Source organism: Ambystoma mexicanum, chromosome 3q, assembly GCF_040938575.1.
Source record: "Ambystoma mexicanum isolate Mex_15411 chromosome 3q, UKY_AmexF1_1, whole genome shotgun sequence".
NCBI lineage: Eukaryota > Metazoa > Chordata > Amphibia > Caudata > Ambystomatidae > Ambystoma > Ambystoma mexicanum.
In genome coordinates this window covers 912,144,543-912,172,451 of record NC_090926.1, presented here as the reverse complement: position 1 = coordinate 912,172,451, position 27,909 = coordinate 912,144,543, and the positions used below count along the sequence as shown (strand labels likewise).

The 27,909-nt window shown below is 43.1% G+C and overlaps 1 protein-coding gene across 1 annotated transcript in view; it reads left to right on the top strand.

Moving 5' to 3' along the window:
• RGS9 (regulator of G protein signaling 9) overlaps nucleotides 1–3,979 on the top strand; it is a 1,220,104-nt gene extending 1,216,125 nt beyond the window's left edge. Inside the window, exon 19 of the mRNA XM_069655056.1 lies at nucleotides 598–3,979. Within this exon, the coding sequence (XP_069511157.1) occupies nucleotides 598–754 (157 nt within the window). The 3' untranslated portion in view covers nucleotides 755–3,979. The remainder of the gene's footprint in view (nucleotides 1–597) is intronic.
• The last annotated feature ends 23,930 nt before the right edge of the window (nucleotides 3,980–27,909 follow it).

Sequence of the window (27,909 nt, the reverse complement as noted above, 5' to 3'; positions counted from 1 at the left end):
TCTTTCTAGGGACATTGGGTACTGTAATTCATAAGTCTGAAGAAAGGGTGACAGTCCATACAACTAATTACATGTTAAACACATTAGTGAATCTGGTCATTTTTCCCCTTTCTGGAGATGGCCCACACTTCTGTCCGCCTTTCTGTAATAGGTTACCCTGTCAGAGCATGGGCAGAGAGGAAAAGGACTAGTGTCGGAAAGCTAGTGGGTGCAAAAGGAGGAGACGAGCTTGGGCATGGTCAGAGCCATGGACACCCTCCTTGCTTTTAACTTTTTGTATCTAGAGCAGAACAATGTTTTCGTTTCTGCACTGTGAACATCCATGAGTCTGGAGAAAAGAGACAAGTACTACCAGTACAAAAGTGACTATGTTGAGTAACATGTACTGTGTCCACTACCTGCAAATTCAGAAAATTGTTTAAACACCCATTTTATTCTAAACTTTTTTAAAGTTTATGCTCTATCTGCATCTAAATATCAAATTGCACATAGGTAATTTAAGTTGCATTCACACCTTGTATAAATCTTCAAATGATGTAAATAAATTAAGAATGTAATTTCTGAAAATATTTCATGTTTTTCCAATTTTCATTTCAGTTTCTTCCAGATAAAAGTTGATATTCCCGTGGAATGCCGTATATACCCCATTGACTCTGAAGAGGAAGAGGATAGCTGCCATGCTGCCTGCAAGGACTCAGTAAAGGAGGTCATCTGCCCGTGGGAGAACATGACAGGGGAAGGCAAAGCTGGATAACATGGAACAGCTCTTGGCCTTCGGCAAGAAACATCAAAGAAATTAACGTGTTCTTTACAGTTCAACTCTATGTGGGTGCAATCTCAGAACCATTCCACTAAGGGGCAACTTCATTTGAAGGGCAGAAAGGGAAATAGAGGGATTACCCCCTCTCACCTGGACACTGGTCTTGAATGAACACACCCGATGGTGGGAAGTGTCCCTCTGGAGGATATGAACAGATCCATTACTTGTACTAGTGGAAAATTACAAACCAAGAAGGAAATTAAGTTTTATGGACATATACGAACATCACAAGTATTGCCTTGGTGAATAAGTGTCTTGGAGGAAGCTACTTTCGCTTATTCCTGCCCATCGACAACATGTACACATAAATGCCTTTACGATATGCACACAATGCCCAAATGTGAGAGCACACTGAATTCAGCATTCTCTCATACCACTCCTTCAGCAACAGCACATTTGTGTCCTTTTAAGAGTTGTACTTTTTTGGTTTCAGTATTGCTTTTATGGGTATATGCCAGCCAATAATGTGGTTTCTGTAGAAAGGAACTCATTCACATGTTCGGGATCTGTCCACTAATCACGGAGTTCTGGGAGCTGGCATTTGACACACTTGGCGAGGCTGGGATCCAGGGGAGCCCCATGCGACCGTCAGTTTGTCTCCTCGGTTTACAACAAAATCGGGACGCAAACAAGGGCTGACCAAGTTCATAAATTTAGCAAATGTCCTGTCCATTAATAGAATAGACATGACCGGGAAATCAACAGGCGCCCCGAATCTCAATACATGGGTGACTGGACTGGTACGATGGACAAAGGCGGAAGCGTCAATGATGTGATAAAATACAAACAGACTCACCCAAACCACCAAATGGAAGCAATGGGAGGAGCTGCTGTTGGTATTATTGAGGGCAACAGGCGATAGACCACCTTGAACATACCGCAGACACTCACTATACTCAGCTGTCTTGGTAAATTCTGTTCTATTACAGAAAAGATGTGTTTAGGAGTTATGTGACCAAAGGCACTGCTCTGGGTCCAGACGCTGACACGCCACTTCCAAGTCAGCTCCCATATGGCGAAGTGTGGAATGGGGGAAGTTAAAGGCAGCTGGGGGCTGGCACTGTTGCTGGTTGTTACCTGTGTTCTTTATGATCTAACACTTTATGTTTACCACTGTACTATGTATGTAGCCGCTGACCTTTTGTACCCACCTCTTACTCTAATTGGCTGGAATGTGCAATCATTCGTCAACAGGCATTGTAGTATCATGACATTGACCAACAAATAGATGGAACATGACGACATGTTATACGACCAAAACGAAATAAAGAAATGTAAATTAGAAACGAGGGGTGGGAATGATGGACTGTGAGGTGATCACATAAGTGCTTCGAAGCACATGTATGGTCATTATTTTGAAGGGCTATGCTAGGTTTTCCCTTCATTTAAAGGAGTGCTCATCTGGATCATTTTAATTTACATTTTAAAATATTTAAGTAATCATCAGTGGCACCTTAGTGTTTCAAAAGAGATGATCTGTGATATTGAAATCAGCACTATGACTTCTGTGGGAAGTCACTTTACAATGACATTTGCCCTTTGCTTTCTAGACGTCTGACATGGTTCTGCAATACTTTAATGGGCAAAAGTTGCTTACCCTACTCTGTATCCCTGCACGTGTAATTGAACCTGTCTAGCATTTGCTAATCGACCTTGTACCATGTGATCCCTCAGAGCATGATCTTATCTCTTAGAGCGTTTGCCTTTATCCTTCCTTCTCTGCCAATATGGGATGGCCTCGCCCTGCTGCAGGAGCAAGACCAGGTTCCATCTGATCAGCAGGTGGTCAGGTGCTGCCACAAGTACATCTGCTGATACCCAGAACACTCCGTGTCATGCTTCGGGGACAGCCAGAACACTCCACACCATGCTTCGAGGACACCCAGAACACTCTGTGTCATGCTTCGGGGACACCCAGAACACTCTGTGTCATGCTTTCGGGGACACCCAGAACACTCCGTGTCATGCTTCGGGGACACCCAGAACACTCTGTTTCATGCTTCGGGGACACCCAGAGCACTATGTGTCATGCTTCGGGGACACCCAGAACACTCTGTGTCATGCTTCGGGGACACCCAGAACACTCCATGTCATGCTTTGGGGGTCTAGGAAATTGAGCCCACTGACTGACCAGCCTTTACATGCTGCCTATAATGAGTCCCTTGACCACATGTTTTCCATGGCTTTAGGGGCATCATCTTCAAATGACTGCATAATTGAGGGTGTTCACCCTTAGGTGTTTAATATTCGATTGCACATAAAGGCTGGTGGGGGCATTTCATTCTTCCCCCTCTACAAGGGGTGAGAGGGTAAAGGTAAGCTGTTGTGCAGGCAGGTGGGAATCCCCTAAAAAACACAAATATTGGGGATGCCTTAGTTGTCATTGGGATATAAAACGCTGGTCCTGTAACATAACGCCTTTACAGGTCATTCATATGTGTTTAACCATGCTGCACTTTGCTAATCACACATAGCCCCTGGTCATGCCTGGTGGGGGGACAACACACAGCACTGTACGAACAAATCTCCCCACTCTTATGCCACTAATGTGGTGAGAGGTGCAGAATGAACCGAACACGACACAACATGGCATAACATAACATGACATTACATGAAATAAGGTAGATTCTGAAGAATATGTTTTACATGACAACATGGCATAGCCATGCATCAGTGCATAGTTATAAATATGGCATATAATAACAACACATTTCCACAACACAATTCTGCACAACACAGTGGTTTCATGGGGAACTAACTTCATTACTACAAAATGACCAAACTGTACGCCCTCCCCCTGTGCCCAATCTGCTTCGATCTGGTTGTGTGTCTGCGTCCTCCGAGGGCAAGGGGTGGATAGAAGGGACTTCCCTTAGTTAGGAAACCCTCGAATACCCCCTGCCCCCCTCTCTGTCATATGGTGCCTGTGCACATTGCACTGTTAATTCCACGGTTACCTTCTGTACACGTATATAGTAAATTAAATGTTCATTCATTGGAAGAGATATTTATGAACATGTAAATATTTTACAGCAGTGCCAAATTTGGAATTTTATATATGAATGTGCACCCATTTGCATTTGGTGTATAGCGTTGTGTTCTTTCCATTTTCGAAGTGAGACTTTTATGTATACAATTAAAGATACAGGTGGTTCTCTTTACTGTCTATTTTTTTTAAAGAACTTGCAGCATTACATGCTTTGGGATTTGGCTTGGAAGTGTATTGATTGGGGAATGTAAAAGGCATGCCCGCTCAATGAACAGGGGGAGGATATATTTTTCAATTTGGGATTTTTTAAAACAAATATTTTACCACTGATGCAGGGAGAGTTCCCAAGCCCCCTCTCCGACCCTTCCCCACCTCCCACCACAACACAATCAATATTGCCTGACACCAGCCCACCATCTACCTTTTGGCAATCACAACATATAAACCTCCACAAACCACACAATGTGTATCAACCAAATCCAATTTATGATGCACAACGGTGTTCTCGGGACAAGAGGAAGCATTTTTGAAGAACTCACATTACATCAGGCCCCTTCTTAGAAATCTAAGATCAAGAGAAAAAAGATAAGTTCCCTATTAGGGAACTCCTGTCGAAATCTAAAATCAAGCCATTCTCTGATTCCCGCGAACTCTGCCGCCTTCTGACCTTAGCCAATTTGAACCCACTGGTTCTGGCTAATTTTGCTAAACCTGAGCCCTGACTTCTGGCTCTTTGCAGCTTTGAACTTTAACACTCTGTAATTTTGCAACCTTGAACTTTCCACCCAAAGGTCTTGCTGACTAGAACTTGGGCCCTCTGAAACTTAGCATTGCTGACTTCTGCCACTTTAAACTAAGCCATTCTCAACCGTGAAAATCTGATGTTTGCCAACCCAAATTCCGTCACTTGATCTCACTACCTTTGAACCTATCCTTTGTAAACTTTGAATCTTTACCTCTCTGAGTTTTCCTGGTTACTTCAAACTCCTGTGCTTCAACCATCAGAACCTACTTCTTCCAACCCCTACTACACCAATTCCCACAAACCTTACCAACCCGAACAATGCCACCAGTGTGTTTTACACCTCAAACCCTCCCACCTCTGAACCTAGACACCCAGAATTATACCTGCTCTAACTTAGCCACGTTAACCTCTATGAACTTTCATTAGCCACCTTTCTAAATCTTCACAACAACTTAATTTAGACACCATGAACCTAAACACCTTGCACTTTATCCCTTGGCCCTCTGCCCCTGGAAATCCAACCTTTGCCACCGCAACTCCAAACACTTCCGAAGCATATCACTACAAACCTCAGAAAACACTGGGGACCAAGATACACCTACTCACAGGAGGGCAAAAACTGTATGAGACCCTCACAAATGCATGCTTCACCCACCCTATAACCACTGCGAGGCAATTGCCACTGTGGTAAGTCAACAAATGCAGTCAATGCCATTGTATTGTACCCACCAACATGGCACACCTAAGAGAATTAGGACCAACATTATCTATCAACCTCCTATCAACCTCCTATCAACATCAATGAGCAAACCCACCCAACCAGGAGCCTACTACTGAAACAGCTTGACGCATAACCACAGTATCAAAGATGCCACATTACAAGAAGGATAAATGAACGAGGATGGAAAACAGAACAATACATATGAAAGAATCCACAACCCTGTCAAAAAATAAAACAACCTATCAGAATTCACACCACCTCTAAATCACCACCAATACTCACTAAACGAACTAAAGAACAGGACTAAGACTAGAACAAAGACATCATACATTCACAGCTATCTCTCCACCTACAAACAAGCCAAATCAGAAATCAAACAGCCCACAACTCAGGGCCCAGGGAACCCTAGAGGGTAACCCCAGAATACTATGAAACCACAGACTACAACACACAGAACCCAGTAATAGACAAAACAGTATTGGAAAGACACCTAGAAAAACGAGAGCCAGGCTGGAATCCCTTACAACCCACACTCCTTAAATAACCAGTGATTGGAAAAAAGACCACCCAGACAACCAAACATCTAATTATAATGAATCAGAACAGAGAAACCCATCGTGCAACCTATTGGAATTCCTCAACAAAGGGACAGATGAGACAACCGCACTTCTGGCAATAAACAGGCCAATCCAACAGAGAGTTGAAGGACAGACGAATTTCACTCCCATTGAGCCACCAGTAATAACTCCTAATAAAGAACAAGCCAAACCGAACACACTACTCTGCAGCCTACTCAACGATTGATCTATGGCGAAGCACAAAACAGAAATGTACGACCTCTAAGCAAAGGAGGTATGGACACTCTATTCCTCAGAGAAATATGTCTGTTATGTTATGTTATTTTATTTGTGTTGCTCCAAAGCCCGTGGGCATCCAGGCGCAGAGAGACAGAAGTGTGAGGCTCCTACTACTTGATCAGTCATATTGGTGAAAGAGTAGTGTTTTTAACTGCTTTCTAAATTCGAGGTGGTATTCAGTTTTACGTACTATTGGTGGCAAGGCATTCCAAGCTATTGCCCCTTGAACGTGGAAAGCCCGACCAAGGCCCCTGGCACCTTTGACCGGGTGTTGTTTCAAAGGACCGCTCTCGGCAGATCTCAGGTTTCTTTGGGGATGGTATGTGCTCACTTGCCCTTTCAAATACACAGGAGCATTCCCGTAAATACATTTGTGGCAAGAAATTAATAGTTTAAATTGAACCTCTCAGACAACTACAAAGTAATATTTTATGAAGCCATACCCGACAATTACAAACTATTACAATCGAACAGAGAAACTGGAAGAGGAGGAGGAATCACTCTAGCGCACAAAAATCACATCAGCTCCTCACCACTACCATCAACAGACATAGAAGACTGAAAATCACTCCTAGTCAACCTCAAGCTCAATGACCAATTCAACTTGTTCTTCCTTCTGACCCATCTTTAACCCTAATTTCGCTGCAAAATTCACTCATGCCATAGGTAACAGTGAGGAACCAGGAACGAGACACAGACTTATGTTTCTGGCATACAAACTTTTTTAAAAATAAAAATGAGGTTTGGCAAAGACAGCACTGTCCCTAATCTAGGAGGTATTTTCCTACGTCAACCAAAAACGAAGGGTCTGTCCGTTGTAAAGATGTCCAGAGCAAAAAGGCCCTGTGTCCGAAATCCTATCCTCGCCCTCTGACACTAAAAATAGCTATAAGGTGCTAAGGATAAGGTCTTTGGCTTGAAAGAGCCCACAAATATTCAAGTTCAACACAAGATGAAAACTGAACAGAAATCACCAATGGATAGTGTTCACAGTCCAGAGGATGGCTCCATACCCTTGGTTTTATTTCACCAAAGTAAAAAATTCAACAAGAATAATCTAGATCTGGTAGCCCAAGAGGATAACTCCCTCCTCTTGGAAAGTAAAACGTTCAAAAAGAATAACCAAGTTCCTCTAGCCCAAGAGTTTAACTCCATCATCTTGGTGTTGTAATTCACCTCCGGGGAAATAACACCCTTCCCATGGTTTGCTCCTCATGCAATGCAGTTAAAAATACTAAGGGTATGAATCTTCCTTTGGATTCCCTTTTTAGAATGCCACAACTTGGGCGCAGGCTCCAGACTCACACAAAACCTGACATACTCCCCTGCCAGATTTGTTGTACAGTTCTTTTCAAGAAGGTGCATTGCTCTTCCTTTCTGTTTTGCTTCAATTATCTACCATTGTCTGGTGTACTCTCCTGCCAGGACTTTCAATTTCAACTTTATGGGTGTGAGTCTCAGACTCGCCGTTGGCCTGGTGTACTCTCCTGCCAGGACTTTCAACACAACAGTAAACAGCTTGGGGACCCTTTCCATTTGGGGTGCTTGAATTTTTCCTTCTTCCCCAAGTAGGGGGACTATGAATATTAGCCACGTAGCAAGCGGTAGGGATTCATCTCCCACTTATGCTCTGGAGTGACTTCTCCCACTCTCTCTCCCACCCGGTGCCCAAGCCTTTTATATGGGCTCACTGGTGCTTGAATGGCATCTATAGCTTCTCCGACCTCGGGTCCTGATTCGCGTCTGCTCGCTCTCTTTGGTTCAGATGATGTAGCACTGTGGCAGATGGTGATTGGTGTGTCGCCCTGGCTTACCTTGCCAGCACGAAGTTTGCTCTCTGCTTTGCTTCTCTCTTCGGCATCTACGGTGCCAGTGGGAGTGCACTGCCAACACAGACACTGCAGTGCCTGCTGTCCACTCTGATCTTAAGCTTCGCTTACTTCCCCATTTTCCTCCATGATTCTCTCGGGATTCCTTGCTCATCTGTCCTCCTGACAACTTGGTTTATCCGGCGCAGGCCAACCGGTCGGCCCTCACTGTGTTGCTCAGCTGTTCCATCTTTAAACTCCTGTGCTGAGAAAGGGAGATGCTCAGAGCCAATCAGATTTCTCCAACTACTAGACTGTTCGTCGTTTTGCTTCAGTTGAGCAATCTCCATTCTGGCTGCCCTCTTCAAAGAGCAGTGTTTATCAGAAGGTTGGTTTCAGAATAGTGAAGGATATTGATAAGATTCTTTGTGGGTTGCTGAGGGGGATTGCAATATATCATAAAAGCATGTGTAATGTGGGGGATATCCCTAAAAGGGAAAGGGGTATGCTATGTCTCACCCGATAATGCCTCACTCCTACCCTGAGGGTGGCCTGCCCCAATGTTATCCTCCCTCAAATAGCCACCCCCAGTGTCAGGATCAGGTAGCGGCCGCCGTCCTCTATTCACATAATGAGGATAGGCCCCTCCGTAAAGGAGTAATGACACCATCGGATTTATCACATAACCTTTGTACAAATCATAATAACATAATTGCTTTGGGAGATTTCAACATTTGGTTCGAAAGAGAAAATGAAACCACTGCAAACTGCCTCAGCATCCTACTTCATCTCAAACTAATAGTGAACGGACCCACTCACAGAGCTGGACACACACTAGATGCAATTTTCTACAGGGATGGACTCTCGACAACCACTCAACTGGTACCAATCACATGGAGTGATCATCACATGATCCCTTTCACCATCAAAACTCAGAGCTGCATAATGCCCACAAACAAACTGCCAGCGAAAAACAAAAGAAACTGAAAAATACTTGACCTTAAAACTTTAACACACATATTGGAAACTACCAACCTGACACTGGCTACCTAAATGAAATGACACCAAACACAGTTGAACAGAACCTTCTCACCTGGATTGAACAGAACCTTCTCACCTGGATCACAGACACTGGCATTGCTACCTACTCCTCAAACTTCTTTTAAATGCTGCCTTTGTCCTTCTGGCCTTCTTCAGCATCTTCGTCACACTCCCTTTTAACTCCACCTTTCTCCTGCTGATGTATCAACCTTCTTCTAAGCCTTTCCTCAAATACAACCTCTTTCGCACACATCTCCATAACTCCATTTTAATCCTCACACATTTCCCTAACTCCAACCTCCACCTCAAACCTCTCCTCAACTCCAACATTTCTCTCAAACATCTCAACTCCAGCCTCTTCCTCGAATATTTCCTCAACTTTCCCCTCCTCCACAACAGTATCGCCATCTGCCTTCTCCAAGGTGGCCACTTTCTCCTTCTCCACACTTGGACAGTCCGCCCTCCCCTTGGCCTCCATGGATCTTCTCAACTAGCTCTCTTGGTAAATGGTCCTCCTGCGGAACCCTTCAATGGGCTATTATCATGTCTCAAGCAGACTGTCTGGGCAACTGACCACCTTCTATTACCTTCTCCCCTCTACTCTTTCACCACTTCTGCACCACACTCTGCTTCCAAGTCTATTCCTTGCTCCTCTTCCTCATTCCCAATGCCGACCTTCCTCTCCAGCTCTCCATCAAAAGTGCGGGGCTCTGCCTTTTTTTATAGGGAGCTAGTCATTCCTCCTGTGCCATTCCTGGAATAGGGAATTTCATCAGTGTGTTTCCTGAATCTCTGTTCAATTACTGGTTAAAAATATTAATTCAGGTATGTGCCCTCTGGGCTTTCCTGTGCAAGGTTTTAAAAAAGCAAGGTAGTCATGTTAAAGGATGGTCATATAACTAGGATTGGGTTTCTCCCTGAGCGTAAACTTTCCAGCCCTGAAAGTAAATATGCAGGTTAAAAATACAAATCAAATGTTCCTTTGTTTTCCTGCGGCCTTTGCTGAGATTAAAAACTGCTTTCTAAAGTTTGAATTCAGCTCTGAAGCATGTCCCTAGGATTCTGTTTATAGTTGGAATTACACTTACTGTCTTCTTGCTGGGCTAGCAGGGGTTTAGTTTGAGAAATGCTTTGATCTTGCTCTGAGGCGACAGTGTTGCAAATTAATGAGAAAACCTTCTTCCTGGACAGAGACTGTAAGGGATCAAATTCCAGAATTACAGCGTTCAAATGTGTTACTCGAGCACTGTTCTCTTGAGATAGAAAGACTTTCAAACGGAATAATGACAGACTGTCTGTGATGTTTGCTCCTTCACAGCCCTATGCATACTGGCAATGTCATGCAGTGCATTGTGGTGCCTGTAGTTGGTTTGCAGGGATTACAGCGATTAAGATGGACAGTTGTTGTTTTTATTTTTGTTTTGAACCCAACCACTGTTGGGATTTGAATTTTAATCCCCACCGTGACTTTAGCCTCTTGCAGTCGGTTTTAGATATTCTAATGTTTCCAGCTAGTGCAAATCCTGGCGTACCGCAGTCAGAAATTCTAAATTTAGTTTTGATCACGGGTGCCTCCTTCAGCACCGCACATCGAGGTTGCTACGAGTGATGGACCCCTGCTTTGTAGAGTGGGTGCTGCAGAGGTGAACTGGAGGCTCATAAGGTCTCCACACTAGTCACCCCCAAATCCCAGCAGGGGACCTTATTACAGTCATAAATGATTCTGTTTTCTCACAGTGTGTGACCATGAACTGGATGATTCCAAAAAAGAGCCCAAAAGTCTTCTCCATTTCTAATTTCTGAACTTCGATGTGAGGAATGAATGCCAGGGTGTGCTTTGAGCTACATGTCTTCGCCTTCTAACCGATAACGTTTGGTCATGTATGTACTGAATTTCTAAAGCACCCAGAGGGTTACAGGAAGAGCCCAGGTGTAGCAGAGGGAGCTGGGAAGGGAAGAGGGGGCGGGTGAGGGGGAAGCTTTGGAGTAGGAGGAGTAAGCAGGAGTGTAGAGGTCAGTGATTGGCGCGATATTCTTCAAAGAGTAGAGCATTTCATCTGCAGCAAGAACAACATTTACCCATATTCCATATTTCATCCACAGCTCTGTCCGTTTTAAATCATTCTTGCAGAGTGCAAGCTTATATACTAGAAGGTGGGTTCGCCCATTACCCTGAGCAGCAACATTGTACATATGCGATACAATTAGTGTGACTGCTGGCATACTTTTTGCTACCCAAGGCTCACAAAATGTGTACTGTGATACCAACAACTGAGCAAGAGAAACCACTGTGAACAGGAGCTTAGCGAAACGCACAAACCCTTGCAAAGCATCAGCAACAGCAGACACTGTAAACTACCCTGGGCTGAGCAGAGTCCTCCAGGCATACTCAGACAACCAGAAAGGCCGGTATCCCATAGCCCACAGGCAACTCAGGAATTCCAAAGCAAATACTGAAAACAATAGCGCTTATGGGAAAAATGTAAACAAACAATTCTAGAAACATATGTAATCATATAATAATAAGAATTAGAACAAATTCAGAATATAGACAGAATATAGACAGCATTGAATTAAAGAAACAAGGAACACTGTAAAAATACAATTGTCACATTGTCACACAAATTTGCACGTAATTTCATTGAAAAACCAAAGAAATTAATCAAAACATAAACAATGTAAGGTCAAAAATACATTTTGCGCAGGGTAAGGGCTCACATCAAAATGAACAATCAATTTGATAGAAGCAAAGGCAACCACGAAACGTGCAAATAAAATGAATACAAAGTTGTAACTGATAGATGACTCACAGCATCTAATATTGGAAGACTTTCTCATTATATCCATGCATTCTAAATAACTTTAATACCATCTTAGCCCGAAATTCACAGGTCTGACAAGCACGGTAAGAAACCCTGCCCCTCCTGCAAAAACTGTGCAGCCGATGTAATATCCATCCTTTATTTAGGAGTTTAAGTAAACAAGTCTGACTTCAGTCGCCTCTTACTCTCCACGCTCCTTTTCTAGATGCCGCCATCATATCACTCCATATCATCTCCTGTTGTCTCCTCTTCTCCCCCCTTGGCTACCTTGCCCTCTCTCACCTCCTCCTCTGCCCCTCCTAGGGCTCTTTCTCCTTTGCAGGGCGTACCTCTGATCTATACCCCTCCCTGGAAGGTCTTTGAGGCTGGCAACCTTATTCATCTTGCCACTCTCAACTCTCGCTCTGTTGCCAAAAACTCCTCTGACATCTGCCACCTCTGTGAAGAACTAGACTTTGATGTCCTTGGTCTTACTGAGACATGGTTCACGGCCAGCTCTGTCACAAGCTTTGACACTCTCCTCCCTGATGCCTACAATATCCTCTCTGCACCCAGATCCTTCCGGTCCGGTGGGGGAGTAGCCCTGATCTTTCCTGAGTGGATTCCTGCCTCTATCATTCCCACTCAGACCTACTTCTCTTTTCAATGCCTTGTCTGTAGGCTCTCTCTCTCCTACCCATTCTCTTACTGTGGTTACCATCTACCAGCCTCCTGGTCAAATCACCTCATTTCTCTCTGAGTGGCCGGACCTCTCCTCCTCCCTTCTGGCCTCTACCACTCAACTCCTCCTCCTCGGTGACCTCAATATCCATTTAGACTCTCCTTTTCCTCCTCTTTACTCTTCCCTGACCTCTGCAACTCTCTCTCCCCCTTCCATCCTCTCCTCAGGTCCGACTCACTCTGCAGGACACACACTCTATGTCTTGATCTCCTGTGACCTGCCCCTCTCCATCCCTCTGACCACTTCTCTCTCCTGGAGCGATCATTCCCTCCTCTCCTCTGATCTTTCCCTCTCTTTCTTCCAAGCCATGCCTACCCCAATATTGCCACCTACCCTCTCTGACATCCAGCCCATGAAGCGTATGTCTGTTGAGGCTTTTGCCAACACCCCCCCCCCCCTCCACCTCTGGCTGACTCACATCCTGACATAGCCCTGTCCCTGCTCTTCTCTTCTATTTCTGATACTCTTGATGCTCTTGCCCCTGTCATGAGGATCTGTTTGAAGTCCAAAGCCGAGTGCAATTCCTGGTATGACTCCAACCTGGCTACACTTAAACGTAAGTGTAGGGCGGCTGAGAGGAAATGGAAGGCTTCTTGTTCATCCTCTGACAAACTGGCAATACCAACTCTCTGTCCTTACCAAGAAGAGAGTCCACATTCAAGCCTGTGTCTCCGTGGCATCTAACAACTCGGCCGAACTCTTTAAAATCTGCAAGGAGCTGTTCAACTCTGCTGCAGTCTCTACCCCAGCTGTTGCCTCCCAGGCTCTATGCAATGCCCGTGCCTCTCACTTCATCTAAAAAACCCAAGACATCCTGTCCACCCTCTCCTCCCCTCCCCTTCCTCTCCCCTCTCTGTCTGAACTTGCTGACCCTCCTTCAGCCACCCCCCTACCCTCCTTCTCATCTTTTCCTCTTTTCTCCCCTGATGAGGTCGCTAGACAAGTCCAATCTATGAAAGCCTCGTCCAAACAGGTACATCCTTGTTCCGCTAAAACCATCCAGGACCACATTCTTACCCTCGCTCCAGCACTTGACAATTTTTGCAACTACTCCTTTGCCTCAGGATCCTTCCCCTCCCCTCTGAAGCACACCTTTGTGCATCCCCTTTTCAAGAAACCCACAGCTGATCCTTCTTGTCCAGCTAGGTATCGCCCGATTTCCATTACTCCCTTTGTAGGCAAACTCCTGGAAAAGCTGGCCATCTCTCTGCTTAACCTTCATTCCGATTTTGTTGGCTGTCTCCATGACCCCCAGTCTGGCTTCAGAGCTGCCAGAAGCACGGAAACTGCTCTCCTGAACATCCATGAAGATCTGCTCTCCAACCTTGTCTCTAACATTCTCTGTGTCCTCATCCTACTCTATCTCTCTTCTGCCTTCGACACGGTCAACCATACCATCCTGCTCAACCGTCTCCGTGATAACCTGGGTATCACCAATCAGTCTCTGGCCTGGCTGGCCTCTTTCCTCTCTGATCCTATCATCTATCTATCTCCCTCTCTACCTGTGGTGTTACCCAGGGGTCTAACCGCTCGCCCTGGCTTTTTAACCAATACCTGGCAACTCTCGCCCTCTGTATTGCAATTTTTCGCTCAAATTTCCTGTGCTATGCTGACAACAGTGAATTCATTTTCAAGCTGCCCTCGGGCACCTCCTCTCCCCCTCTCATCTCTGATTGCCTAACTGCCATTCAAGATTGGTGTGCCGCCAACAATCTTTGTCTGAATGCCAGCAAGACGGAGACCCTCGTCATCGGCACACCTTCACCATCCTTTCCCCTCGCTCTCTGGCCGGCCTTCCTTGGCCCTCTTCCTACTCCCACCTCTGATGCTAAGAACCTAGGGGTCTTCTTTGACTCCATACTTTCCTTCTCCCCTACATCTCTGATGTCTCTAAAAAGTCAAACTTCCTACTGCACCTCCTCCTTTATGTTTCTCCTTTGCTCCACACTTTCCCCTTCTCCCCCCTTCCATGCACTTTTCCCCTCTCCCTCTCCCATGCACTTGTATGTTGTCAATGTCACTGGGCCTACTAAGATCTTTGTTGTGTTCTCCGTTCCCTCCCTTGCCTTGTCGCACTCTGCAACACATGTGTATTTAGAAATAAAATATGAATTCAATTGAATTCATAAATGAGACATCCACTCAACCTCACTTCCACCCTTCATCCAAAATCAAAAACAACCACATCCATTCACAAGCTCGCCCAACACACTATTCTTAGACCAAAGAGCATAGCATTAGCTCCATGTGAGATGTTTGGGCTTATCCTTGATTTGGGTGAAGAGCATCATGTCGGGCCTGCAGGTGTGGTTCGGTACCAGAGCTTTTGTGACCGGGTTCATTAATTCTTCCTGCTCCCTTGATTAATTTAATTCTGCATGATTTTCTCTGGACTGTAATTTACATGCCTACTGTCATTTCAGCAGTGCCCAGCAGGCACCACCGAATGGTGAATACCTCTTAAGTGAAAATGTATTTAACAAGCTCCAAATCAACACGAAAAGCATTCATCTTCAATTCTGAACACTATGATGTCCGCTTCTTGCACATGCACAAATAGTTTTTAGCAGAACCACGTCTTTTATTCACATAATGCATAAGGATGAGTTCTAGGACTGTTTGAAACACTTTAAAAAGTGCCTGACCAAAAATGATAACAATGACCCGCTGAGAGTAGAGAGAAATCTAAGGTGTCCAATGTCATTATGACTGGTCTTTCCAGCACTGTCTCCTTGGCTTGCCCTCTGTCACCTGCTGCCCTGCATTTATAATGGAAGATCAAGTATCAGAATTCAGCAAAACAAACAGTGCAGGATCCACCACTCAGAACTCACGTGGGGGATGGCTGTATCTGTTAGTTTATCAAATAGCGGCACACACCATCATTGCAAGTTTGCTTTGCACTATGAGCTGGAAATATTACAGATAACAGTCGTCCGATGTCACACGCAAATAGCATATCCAGTTCAAATGTTGTTTTTCTGATACTTTTAGTTTTGAACTTCTAGTGTCATTAGCCTAAAGTATTGGTACAGGACTGCAAATAAACATGCAAGGCAAGATGATCCACTCGTGGCCGCCATGGTGTGAGGGAATATGTCTCTGCTGCACGACCATCATAGAAAGGGCCTCATCACGAATTGGGCGCTAGCCCTTAAATGCAGCAGTAACAGTATTACCGCTCCATTTAAGGGCTGGCCCTATCACGAGTTGGGCGCTAAATGGGCTGTTTTACCTCCAGCTTTTTAATGGAGGTGAAAATCTAATTAAGTGCCCTGTTTTCGCTGCAATTACTGACGGCTGTATTAACGTGCAGTATTTGCACCAAAAATGCCCCATGGGAATGGGGATTTACCATTAACGCCCAACCGGTTGGCGCTAACGCAATTACAGTGGGGTGGTATTACAGCCAGGATACAGCACAACTCTTGATGAGGCCCAAAGTAGGGAGCGGTAGAAAAGTAGCTGACAAGTGGCCGATCTTTCTTTTTCACCATTAACACTTCGATTAGCATGCCCTGACTTATGGTCAGACCAATACAACAAGTCCCAGAATGCAAACTGCTGCGGATGGAAAAGTCAGGACTGGATAGCGAAATTAGACATGCCATTGGGCAACTAAACGATACTTAAACACTGTTGGCATTTAGTCCCCTCTCTGTAGATGTTTCATTCTGTTTCTTGTCATGTGAGGGATATTCCATTAGTCCTTGCCTCTGGGCCTGTAACACTCAGGTGGCTAATGGGTATTATGAGTCAATGTGGATTATGATCAATCACTCTCAAGCAAAATTCCCTCTTAGTGCTTCCAATGTACATATTAGAGCATACACAAATAATGAAGTCCTCAATCTTAATCTCCTTCATTGGACTAGATTGAAAAGCACTAACCAATCCAAACCGCCTACAACTGGGAGTGAGGGGACCTAAACTCCACTGCGCATACCACTATATTGTTGATTCTGTATTCTAAAAACTATAGTTGAATTAGGGTGTGGGAAACTACTGCTGCAAGCACTACAAAAACAGAATCAAAGTCCCCTAAGGAGTCTGACTCTGAACCGTGCATAAAGAAGATTTATAGTCTGTCCACTGCGCATAACCCATCTGTTTCTCTACTAGAAACAATATTGCATAACCTTTAGTTAATGCGCTCTGCAAATTACTAGATAACCAGTAATGGGTATTAATCAAACATTTTCTCAATTGTTCTATATTCTTAATTTTATATTTTATTCCATTCTGATGATTTTCATGTTCTTGCCAAAACGTGTTTCGACCTCACACTACATGGGTCTTCATCAGAGCTGGTGAATCACTCTTGTACAAATCACTATTGTATTACATTCATTTCATCACATCAATATATCAAACATTGGTCACATTTCATTTATCATAAAATAAAATAAAATTAAGAAAGACAAACATATATAAATATTGAATACCGACCAGGTCATGTACGAGGGGTTTGTTCCACATCAGGGGAAAGCAAAAATAAAACAAAAAATACATGAGAATATTGAGCAGCTGGTCATCAAATTAAACTTAGTTCATATTACATTTTAACCTCTCAGGGTAAGTGCCATACAGTTATTCTTGTGTACATTGTGAGTGAGTTCCTCTTTACATGTGCAGTTTATTTAATTTGTGAGTTAAAAATTTCACCCGCGGTGCATCAGTGTGTCCACCGCCATCTTAAATGCCAGTGGTACTAGTGTTCAACTTAAAAATTACATCAACCTCCTATTACCATGTGAAATCCAAACTACATGACACCAATTCAAGCGTAGATCAATCAATTCCTAATCACCATGTACCAGTGATTTTGCATATAGCCCAAGCTCTCTAATCATTTTACCTCTCTTCTACACAATGAGGCGCTGCCTCCAATACTATTCTAGTATTGAGTTTTAAGGACTATTTGAGCCTGTTTGCTAGTTCGATAACATACAACAAAATATGAGTGTCAATCTCCTTTCATTCAAACACCTCGGGTTGTCCGTTCTGAATAAAAACTAGTCCTCATCTCTCCAGAACCATCAATTGACATCAGGACTATAGCTATAACTATATCACTTTTCTTAGATCTTTCCCAAATGGACGTCTCTAGTTGATCTGAAAATAATGAGTACACAATTACACAATTGATACCTTTATGCGTTTTTGTGTGTTATTCGGATTTGATCTAATGGAATTACTCTTAAGTCCGATTCAATGTATCTAACCTGTTGCCTCTAATTATCATCACAGTTTCCCCAATATACCGTCCTTCACAATAAAGCCAATGTATATTATCAAAGGTAAATGAGAATGCAAAGTCCCCTTTAACAGCAGCATATGCCTATTGCCATTATCTTACCTATATCACACTCTTGTTAGCACTAATGAACCTCTCCTTCTCTTCTCAGTTAGTGGCTTTGCGCAACTGCGCCAGTGCCTCTGAACTGTTTATGTTGTTGCTAGGCTGCCCAAGCAAGTACGCAATGACGTCATACATTAACAACTATTACGGTGGTTGACTACCGTGCATGTGTGTCTTGCTGACACTACCTTCTTGTGCATGTGCGTCTTCAACGTACTACTTTGCAAGGATTCTACTTCCTAATTCACATCATTAGATACACTGGAAACCACCAGGCTCCCCAAACAGTGCATGCACATCTTTACTCCACTGTTTCTGAGGTTCTTGGCATAGCTACTGATAATTTCTTACTTGTTTACTGGTCATACATAACACCTGTGCCTTATCCTGCTTGTGTACCAAAGGATGATCTTTTGTTAAAAGCCTCAGATAAACAATACTAATACTTATCACAACATTCAAGATTGTGCGGTCCCTAATCAAAGTCCATTAATGAATTACTTGAAGTCCATGTGTTGAATGATATACAGCCTTGCTTGTTCTGCTAAATGTTAAGCTTATCCCTCCTGGTTATTGACACACCGATGGACTCGCTTCCAACTCCATCTGATCAAACTCCAATTAATTAAGTTACAAATCCATGTTGGTACAACCGTTTCTGAAATCCTTCTACATCATACAACTTGTAGTTATCTGATTGACAACCAGACATCTTATATGCACTTGTATATAATGGTTTTTCATTGTAAAGTGTTGATACATAACAGCTCCTCGCATATTATTTCATGGCTTCCACAAATGTGGATACTGCACCATGTCTCAGTATACACATGAATGTCAGATTTTGAAAATTAATATCAAGGAAGAAGTGCATGTACACAAGTTCTTTAATTGTAGAACCAAATATGTGCTGTATGCCATAATCTGTATATGTGGATTGGTGTATATTGGGAGCACAATAAGAGAGCTAAGATTCAGAGTTAGGGTGCACATCAACACTTTGCTGAAAGAAGACATCAGGTAACCATTGGCCACACATTGAAAGGTACAACACCAAATGGAGAACAAAGCAGAGATTAGATTTACTAGGTTACAAACAGTGTCCAAGAACACAAGAGGAAGAGATAAACAGAAATAACTTTGCAAACTGGAAGCAAGAATGATCTGTAAATATAGAACTGTGCTTAGTGGCCTGAATTCAGATCATAATATCAGAGTTTTCCTATGACGGCACAAATGTTCTAGATTAACTGCTATCTTTGAATTGTTTGAATAAAGTATGAAAGTTTGAAATAATATTCAAGGAGCTGTTATGTATCAACACTTCACAATGAAACACCATTATATGTAAGTTTATATAAGATGTTTGGTTGTCAATCAGATAACTACAGGTTGTATGATGTAGAAGGATTTCCAAAAAGATTGTATCACATGGATTTGTAACATAATTATTTGGAGATTGATCAGATGGAGTTGGAAGCAAGTCCATCTGTGTGTCCATAACCAGTGAAAATTATGTTTGGTTAAGTTGGGAGGGATAAGCTTAACATTTGACAGAGCAAGCAAGGCTGTATATCATTCAACACATGGACTTCAAGTAATTCACTAGTGGACTTGGAGTAGGGAACGCACAGTCTTGAATGATGTGATAAGTATTAGTAGTTTTTAATGGAGGCTTTTAATGAAAGATCATCATTTGTTACACAAGCAGGGTAAGGAACAGGGTTTATGTATGACCAATAAACAAGTAAGAAATGAGCAGTAGCTATAACAAAAACCGTGAAAACAGTGGAGTAAAGATGCGCTTACACGGTTTGGGGAGCCTGGTGGCTTCCACTGTATCTAATGATGTGAATTAGGAATTGGAATCCTTGCAAAGTAGTACCTTGAAGAAGCGCATTGGCGAGGAGGTAATGTCAGCAAGACACACATGCGTGGTAGTAAACCACAGTGAATAGCTGTCAACGTGTGACATTGTTGCGTACCCTTTTGGGTAGCCTAGCAACTACATAAACAGTTTGGAGGCGCGGGCGCAGTTGCGCTAAGCCAGTAACTGAGAAGAGAAGGAGAGGTTCATCAGTGATAACGAGAGCATGATATAGATAAGATAATGGCCATAATCATAAGCTGATGTTAAAGGGGGTTATGTATTCTCATTTACCTTTAGTAATATGCTTGGGCTTTATTGTAAAGGAAAGCATCTTAGGGAAACCGTGATGACATTTAGATGCAACAGGTTAGGTACATTGAATCTAACTTAAGAGTCATTCCATAAGATCGAATGCAAATAACGCACAAAAAAATGCATAACGGTATCCTTTATGTAATTATGTACTCATTATTTGCAGGTTAACTACAGACGTCCATTCAGGAAAGATCTAAGAAAAGTGATAGTCTCATGTTTTTCTTTTTTTTTTGCTTCCCAATGATGTGGAACAAACCCCTGGTACATGACCTGGTCATTATTCAATATTTATATATGTTTTTCTTTCTTAAGTTAATATTGTTATTTTATTTGTTGATAAATGAAATGTGACCAATGTTTGATATATTGATGTGATGAAATTAATGTAATACAATAGTGATATGTATAAGGGTGACTCGCCAGCCTTTATGAAGACCTATGCATCGTGAAGTCGAAACATCTGTTGGCAGGAACATGAAATTCACCAGAATATAGAACAATTGAGAAAATATTTGATTAATACCCATTAATGGTTATCTAGTAATTTGTAGAGCACGTCAACTAAAGGTTATACAATATTGTTTCTAGTAGAGAAATTGATGAGTTATATGTAGTGGACAGACCATACATGTTTTTTATGCTAAATTGGAAAGCAGTTCACTTGTTAATAGAACACAGCTATATTTGTAAAACCATTTAAGATCTTGGTTCAACCAGGTCTTTCGTCACTCTTTGATTTTGGGCATACAAATCAGACAAAGCTGATTCTGAATCATAGGTGCTTTACTATAGACAATGGTTTATTTGTTGATAAAATATTCTCTGATAAAAGCGTCCAGTGAGAAAATATTCCAGTGCTTAGTTAAAATTCTGTGGATTCTGGGTTGCCGCAGAGGGGGAAATACTTCATGATAATGACCTTTGTTTTTGAAGAGTTTAGCTTCAGTCAGTTGACACTCATTCAGGACTGAAAACAGGCAGAGAGAGGCTAGACTATTTGGGTGCAATTCCTGTTTGAAGAAGGAACTGGAATTGTCAGCATCCACGTAACCCATTTTATTGGCAGTAGGTGATACTGAATGAGTGGGTGTTGTTGAGCTATGGAGGAAGGTAGCAACTGAAGATGAATGGTGAGATAGATCCTTGAGGGACCCCACATGTGATGAGACCAGACGAGTAGAGGAAAGGATGAAAACAGAATACTTAGTTTGTGTCTCCCTAAATGATATAAGTACTTTCCCAAATAACTGCCTTCCATCTGCTGCAGAACAAAATTGAATAGGCCCCGATCTGTAATTCCAGAAGAAGTATAGCCCTCCGCCCAGCGAACTGAACGCAGGGAGGAAAGCACTGCTTCAAAAGATTGCTTTGCTGTTAGATTTTAATCTTTTTTGAAGAGCAAACTACAAACATCAATTAACCTATATAAGCATACACATATGACAGGGATGGACACAGTATTTCATCTTGCCATCCGTGCCTCAAAGAGGAGCTAAATTCATTACAATGGAAAAAACAGTGAAGAAATTATGCATAAAAACAAATATACAAGAAGAGGGGAGGGAAAAGCCCCCCAACCCTCAACCTTACATACATAGCAATCACATCACATTCACATCCATCATACTCAACATATATGAAAAAATGAGATCAAATAACATAACATAGCAGACAAATGATTGTGAACAAATGAGCACAGTTGCTACTAATCGTAGGAAATAGATAATAAACAATTGATCTACTTCACTGCAGCGGACCTAAAACTAAATAGTTAGGTAAATGTATAGGTCTCGCTGATGGAACTGACCAATAGCATTGTTTTCACATGAGGAAAACAAAGGATGATCTCATGGCTCCCAGGTTGAAGAACTGTTGATTTGAGTTTCGGGCTAGACCCGTTCTCCAGCGAAAGCCGGGACCAGCCCTCTTCAGGACAGCACGTGTGGAGGTTGGGGGTTCTTGTTTCCTATATTTGGATGTGTGCTATAGGGGGATTCAAAGACACAAGGATGCCCATGCACTTTTCACACACACAAAGACATTCACACATTATCACTGAAAAGGACCCCAATCACTGATATAGCAGAGAGCATTTAAAGAAGGAATGAACCTTTGCTACCGGGGGAGCTGACCCCAAGCCTACTTAAGAACAAAACAGAGGGGGGTCTGGGAAACTCTCTACCAGCACGAACACAGCTCATTGACTTGTTCTTCGGTGGATGGCCCCTGGGAGAGTCTCAACCAAGTCTTTAGCTCACTGTTCTTTTCACAGAGAAGACATTTCCCTGCATATCAGTCTTTGTCCTGTCCAGGGTCAGTCCAGCACTGAAATGCTAGGCAATTCTCCTCTGAACAAGAGTACAACAACAACCCCATAGACATGTTTCAGCCTAGTTTGGCATCATCAGTGAGGTGAAGCTGTGCCTTTCTAAGAGCAGTGAGGGAGGAGTCCACGTCTGGATTCCCCTGGTAACTTAGGGTGAGACCCAAAGTTACTTGGTATGCAAAACAGAAGGGGGTCTGGGAAACGTTCTACCAGCACGAACACAGCCCATTGACTTGATCTTGGGTGGATGGCCCATGGGAGAGTCTCAAGCAAGTCTTTAGCTCACTGTTCTTTTTACAGAGAAGACATTTCCCTGCATATCAGTCTTTGTCCTGCCCAGGTGCAGTCCAGCACCAAAATGCTAGGCAATTCTCCTCTGAACAAGAGTACCACAGCAACCCCATACACATGTTTCAGCCTAGTTGGGCATCATCAGTGAGCTGAAGGTGTGCCTCTCTAAGAGCAGTCAGCAAGGGGTCCACGTCTGGATTTCCCTGGTAACTTAGGGTGAGACCCAAAGTTACTTGGTATGCAAAACAAAGGGGGGTCTGGGAACCTCTCTACCAGCACGAACACGGCCCATTGACTTGTTCTTGGGGGGATGGCCCCTGGGAGAGTCTCAACCAAGTCTTTAGCTCACTGTTCTTTTCACAGAGAAGATATTTCCCTACATATCAGTCTTTTTTCTGCCCAGGGGCAGTCCAGCACTGAAATGCTAGGCACTTATGCTCTGAACAAGAGTAGCACAGCAACCCCTTACACATGTTTCAGCCTAGTTGGGCATCATCAGTGAGGTGAAGTTGTGCCTCTCTAAGAGCAGTGAGCAAGGGGTCCATGTCTGGATTCCCCTGGTAACTTAGGGTGAGACCCAAAGTTACTTGGTATACAAAACAGAGGGTGGGTCTGGGAAACTCTCTACCAGCACGAACACAGACCATTGACTTGATCTTGGGTGGATGGCCCCTGGGAGAGTCTCAACCAAGTCTTTAGCTCACTGTTCTTTTCACAGAGAAGACATTTCCCTGCATATCAGTCTTTGTCCTGCCCAGGGGCAGTCCAGCACCAGCATGCTAGGCTATTCTCCTCTGAACAAGAGTACCACAGCAACCCCATAACCATGTTTCAGCCTAGTTGGGCATCATCAGTGAGCTGAAGCTGTGCCTCTCTAAGAGCAGTATGCAAGGGGTCCACGTCTGGATTCCCCTGGTAACTTAGGGTGAGACCCAAAGTTACTTGGTATGCAAAACAGAGGGGGGTCTGGGAAACTCTCTACCAGCACAAACACAGCCCATTAACTTGTTCTTGGGGGGATGGCCCCTGGGAGAGTCTCAACCAAGTCTGCAGCTCACTGTTCTTTTCACAGAGAAGACATTTCCCTGCTTATCAGTCTTTTTTCTGCCCAGGGGCAGTCCAGCACCGAAATGCTAGGCAATTCTCCTCTGAACAAGAGTACCACAGCAACCCCATACACATGTTTCAGCCTAGTTAGGCATCATCAGTGAGGTGAAGTTGTGCTTTAAAATGACAGTTATATAGGACGTGCGGTTGAAAAGTTACGGATGTTTTTGTGAAGGTAGATTTTGCAGAAATAAAGTCAAGATTTCAGCAATGACAGATGCGCTTTACAGATTTGAAATCAACAGGATGGACACGAGATTCTATAATGCAGTTCTGGACAGGTTAAAATGGATGGACAATGATTACTTTAAACTAAGAGATTGGTTATGGACAGTTCTAGACTAGATACTCACTCCTAGCTTTGGAATGGAATGGGCCTCGTCAAAGATCTGGTCAAGGGGTTTGGCTTCACTCTCGCCACCGGACAGGTCTCAGACCTTCTGGGTTCTGCTCTCAGCACTGCACGGCAGTCTGGGTCTCTTGTACTGGATCTGACGGGTCTTGGATTGCAGCACTGCTTTCTGGGTCCGGATCTGGGTTCTAGCACAGGGTTCTTAGCTAGAAGAAATCAGCACGGCCCGGCTGTTGAATGGTTTGGTTAGGCCCCGTGGAAGTTTAGGAGTTCGAATCAGGTTGCAAAAGATTCTGAAGGCCTGCTGAGAAGGATTCAGCTTGTGAATTAGGCCTTTGCTTCAGGGTTCTAGAGCTTGGTTCTAGAGTCTGGATTCTAAGTTCTGGACTCTGGATCTAGATCTGGAGTCTCTATCTGAATATTGTCTGGATCTGGTCCGGCAGAGTGCTTCGCAGGAATCAGTGAGTAGTGGAAAAAAAAGTGTCCTATCTGGGTCTCAGCAGTTCCTATTTATGTATTTTCAAAGTGGGTGTGGAGGCTGATTCTACATTCCCAACCCCCTAAGGATTTGATAGGTCAGAGGATTCTCTGTCTTTTGACTGGAGAAAGGATCAGCGTGTCATGAGGTGTCATCGTGATGCTACCATTTACCCTCTAGGGAAGAAACTACCCTTTGCTTTTACTTAGAAAATCAATTTTTCATAACAAACATATTTCCAAGGTGCACAACTTGTTCATAATACATATACACATCACAGATTACTTAAGGCACATGTTTGTCCAACTCTGATGTTCCTAGGAGCTTTGGTTCAGAAATGACAACTTATTCGCGATTTTGGTGGGTTTTCCAATGTTGGTGCTGCACCAAATTTGATACATGCATGCAGATCCTCTCTGGGCATATTACTGTACATTCTTAGGTTCATAGCAACAACACTGCAGCTGTGATATTAATAATTCCGGGGTTTGGTCTCAGAACATCACACAGCGTCCAGCTTAGTCTTAAATTGTGGGTGAATTTTTCATTGTCACAATCTCAAATTTGACATTTTTGTCAGCTTGTTACAATATTTTAGAACCATTTTCCTTAAACATATATTTGGTGCAATGTTAAATCCACATCCCAGTCTGGTCCGCCCCCTTAGCTGGCTTGACTCAGAGGTCACATGTCCTGTCTCTCCCAGAGCAGTTGTTGACAAGTCACACCCAAATCAGCATATTCTATTCAGTTGAAAGACTCAATTGTCTTGACTGAGAGCAACATGCCAGGGTGACCTGGCTAGTTCATGTTCACACCAGTTTGTCAATCTCTTAGCCTGGGGCAAGGGAAAGCTTCTTTTGTCCAGGGGCAAGGTGTGGAATCTGTTTGATCCCAGTGTGGGAAACTTTTTAACTCTGCAACCAATGTCTACAAATTGTTTTTTCTTACAATATAACCCACATTATTAATACATACATTAAACAATTGCTTCCTTCAAGCCTTTTCAGAATATAGTTTCAAATTGTCTCTACCCCTTAGGCTTCTGATAGCCAGTATTTCTTTAGCATAGTTTGGGGTTCCATGTTCAACTTTTCAAAGAATATGGTTTTAAAACGCCGGCTTCTGGTAGTGGTGTGTACCGCTATTGCACCCATTTTTGACAGCTGTCTTTTCATCAGTATCTTTAAAATAGGATTTTGCTTGATAGCATATGATTCTTGCTGACATTGTATTGATGTGGATTCTTGCAGTAGCGTAATGTGGAACACCCAACAAGAAGGTTGGATCTTTTTGGTGATTTGTGAGCCATGATTTTAGCACATTTTGACAATCAAGAAAATGAATTCCCAAACAGCTCTGTGTTGCTTTTGGCAATCAGCATTGCTTTTTCCAAGTGGTTTTAGGCTGCTTTGTGGATGGCCCAATGGTGGTTTTAGGCAGTGATCTCCTGTGCTTATTAAAATAGGCAAAAGTAGATGGCAGCCTTTCTTTCAGATTTTTACTGTGCATTTTTGGATGATTTTGAGTGAGCAGCATGCTTTCCAATGGCCATTCTGATTTTTCTGCTGCCAGCAATGCACAGTACTGTTGCAGGGCTTGGATGAGTGGGTTGATGCATCCCACATGACGGATTGTATCTGAGCTTCTGTGTAGCTTAAAGTTTTTAGTTCCAACATAGTCAGGGAGAGAAATCCCCAGGGAGCACAGTGACAGATTCAAAAACACAATAGTCAATTAAACTAATTCAAAACAGAGAGACACGGGCAGCCACGGGCTGTACGCAGTGAGAAACAAAGAAGGAGGATCAAGCCAATGTTATATTTTATCAGACGGGTATCAGGCTTATCAAGACAAGAATAAAATGTAATAGGCCCCGATCTGTTATTCCAGAAGAAGTATATCCCTGCGCCCAGCGAACAGAGAGGAAAGCACTGCTTCAAAAGATTGCTTTGCTCCTTGTTTGTTTCTTCCATCTGACACAGAGAAGTTGGAAGCTGTCTTCCAGGGCAGGCCCTTTAATTAGCTTTGAGCACACCCCATGTATCCCCATTCTAGCCCCTCATAATCTTAGAGCCTGCAAGCAATACATCTGGATAGTTTTCTGGAACTTCTGGGGTGGCTCTTTGAAAGATTAAAATCAAGTATTACTACCACATAATAGAAATACGCCAGTCACGAGGTCAAAGTTACAATTACATTTATTAACAAGTAGCTACTCCGTTTTAAACACCCCACAATGTGTGCAAGCAGACACTGTGAGACGAGAGAGAGCGAATATTTCACAAGTACATACATTTATACTGTTTGTTCACAGCCCCGGACACTTCGTCCAACCCCCCTCCATGTAATGTAAAGCCTAGGGTTTGTGGCCTGCTTACGTGACTGATTTATACTTAAACATCATAACTACATAGTTTGCTGTTTTCCATCAGACAATTTACGGTCTGGGAGCGGGGTGAACTCGTATGTGGAGCCAGCATATCATGTTTTCTTAGTACAAGGTACAAGGTAACATTCCTTGTTTTACTCGCTTTATGTTATCTACTGTTGTTCTTGGGCTTAAGGTCAGTCAGTTCTTAAAGGAGAGAAAATAAGGATTTCTGCGGAGGAGCATGTTCAGCTGCTCATTATCCCATTTTACTGATTGCATGGAGAAGGCACTGTTGGGACAGGATGGCACCTAAATTACTGATTAGCAGAGCTCTTGCTTAGCTTCAAGGCCCTTCAGTATAGGATAAACAATCACATTTAGCAGCTTCAACATTCTTGTCTATGTCAGCACCATTAATCAGTTTAAAGTTCACACAGTGGCCTCTTTGCATGTTAAAGCCAAAAACACATAATCTGAGCATGGAACAGAAAGCAGGAAATGATCAAGATGGTGGACGAAACAAAATGGCAACATAGTCAGCTTATTTCAGGTTCATTCATTGTGATATTATAGTGCGATGCATATGTGCTTAGGTCAACATTTACTATCAGGCGGCATTATGGCAAATACGTTTTCACAAACCCTCCTTTTGGCCTAAACCAAGAGCATTATCTAAACATAGCATCATCCGAGGACCACGTATCGTCATCAGAACACCCTCAATCGCCATCTTCATAAACATTGATTGCCATGAATTCATTTATGGTGACATCCTGCATTAGCAAGGCATTAGTAACATTTTCCTTCAGATGTGTATTAGTTTCTTGTTTACCAATGACTTGTGCACAGCTAGTCCCTATCATGGAACAAATGGCATTAAGGCACTATATGCAGCAACAACAAAATAGTA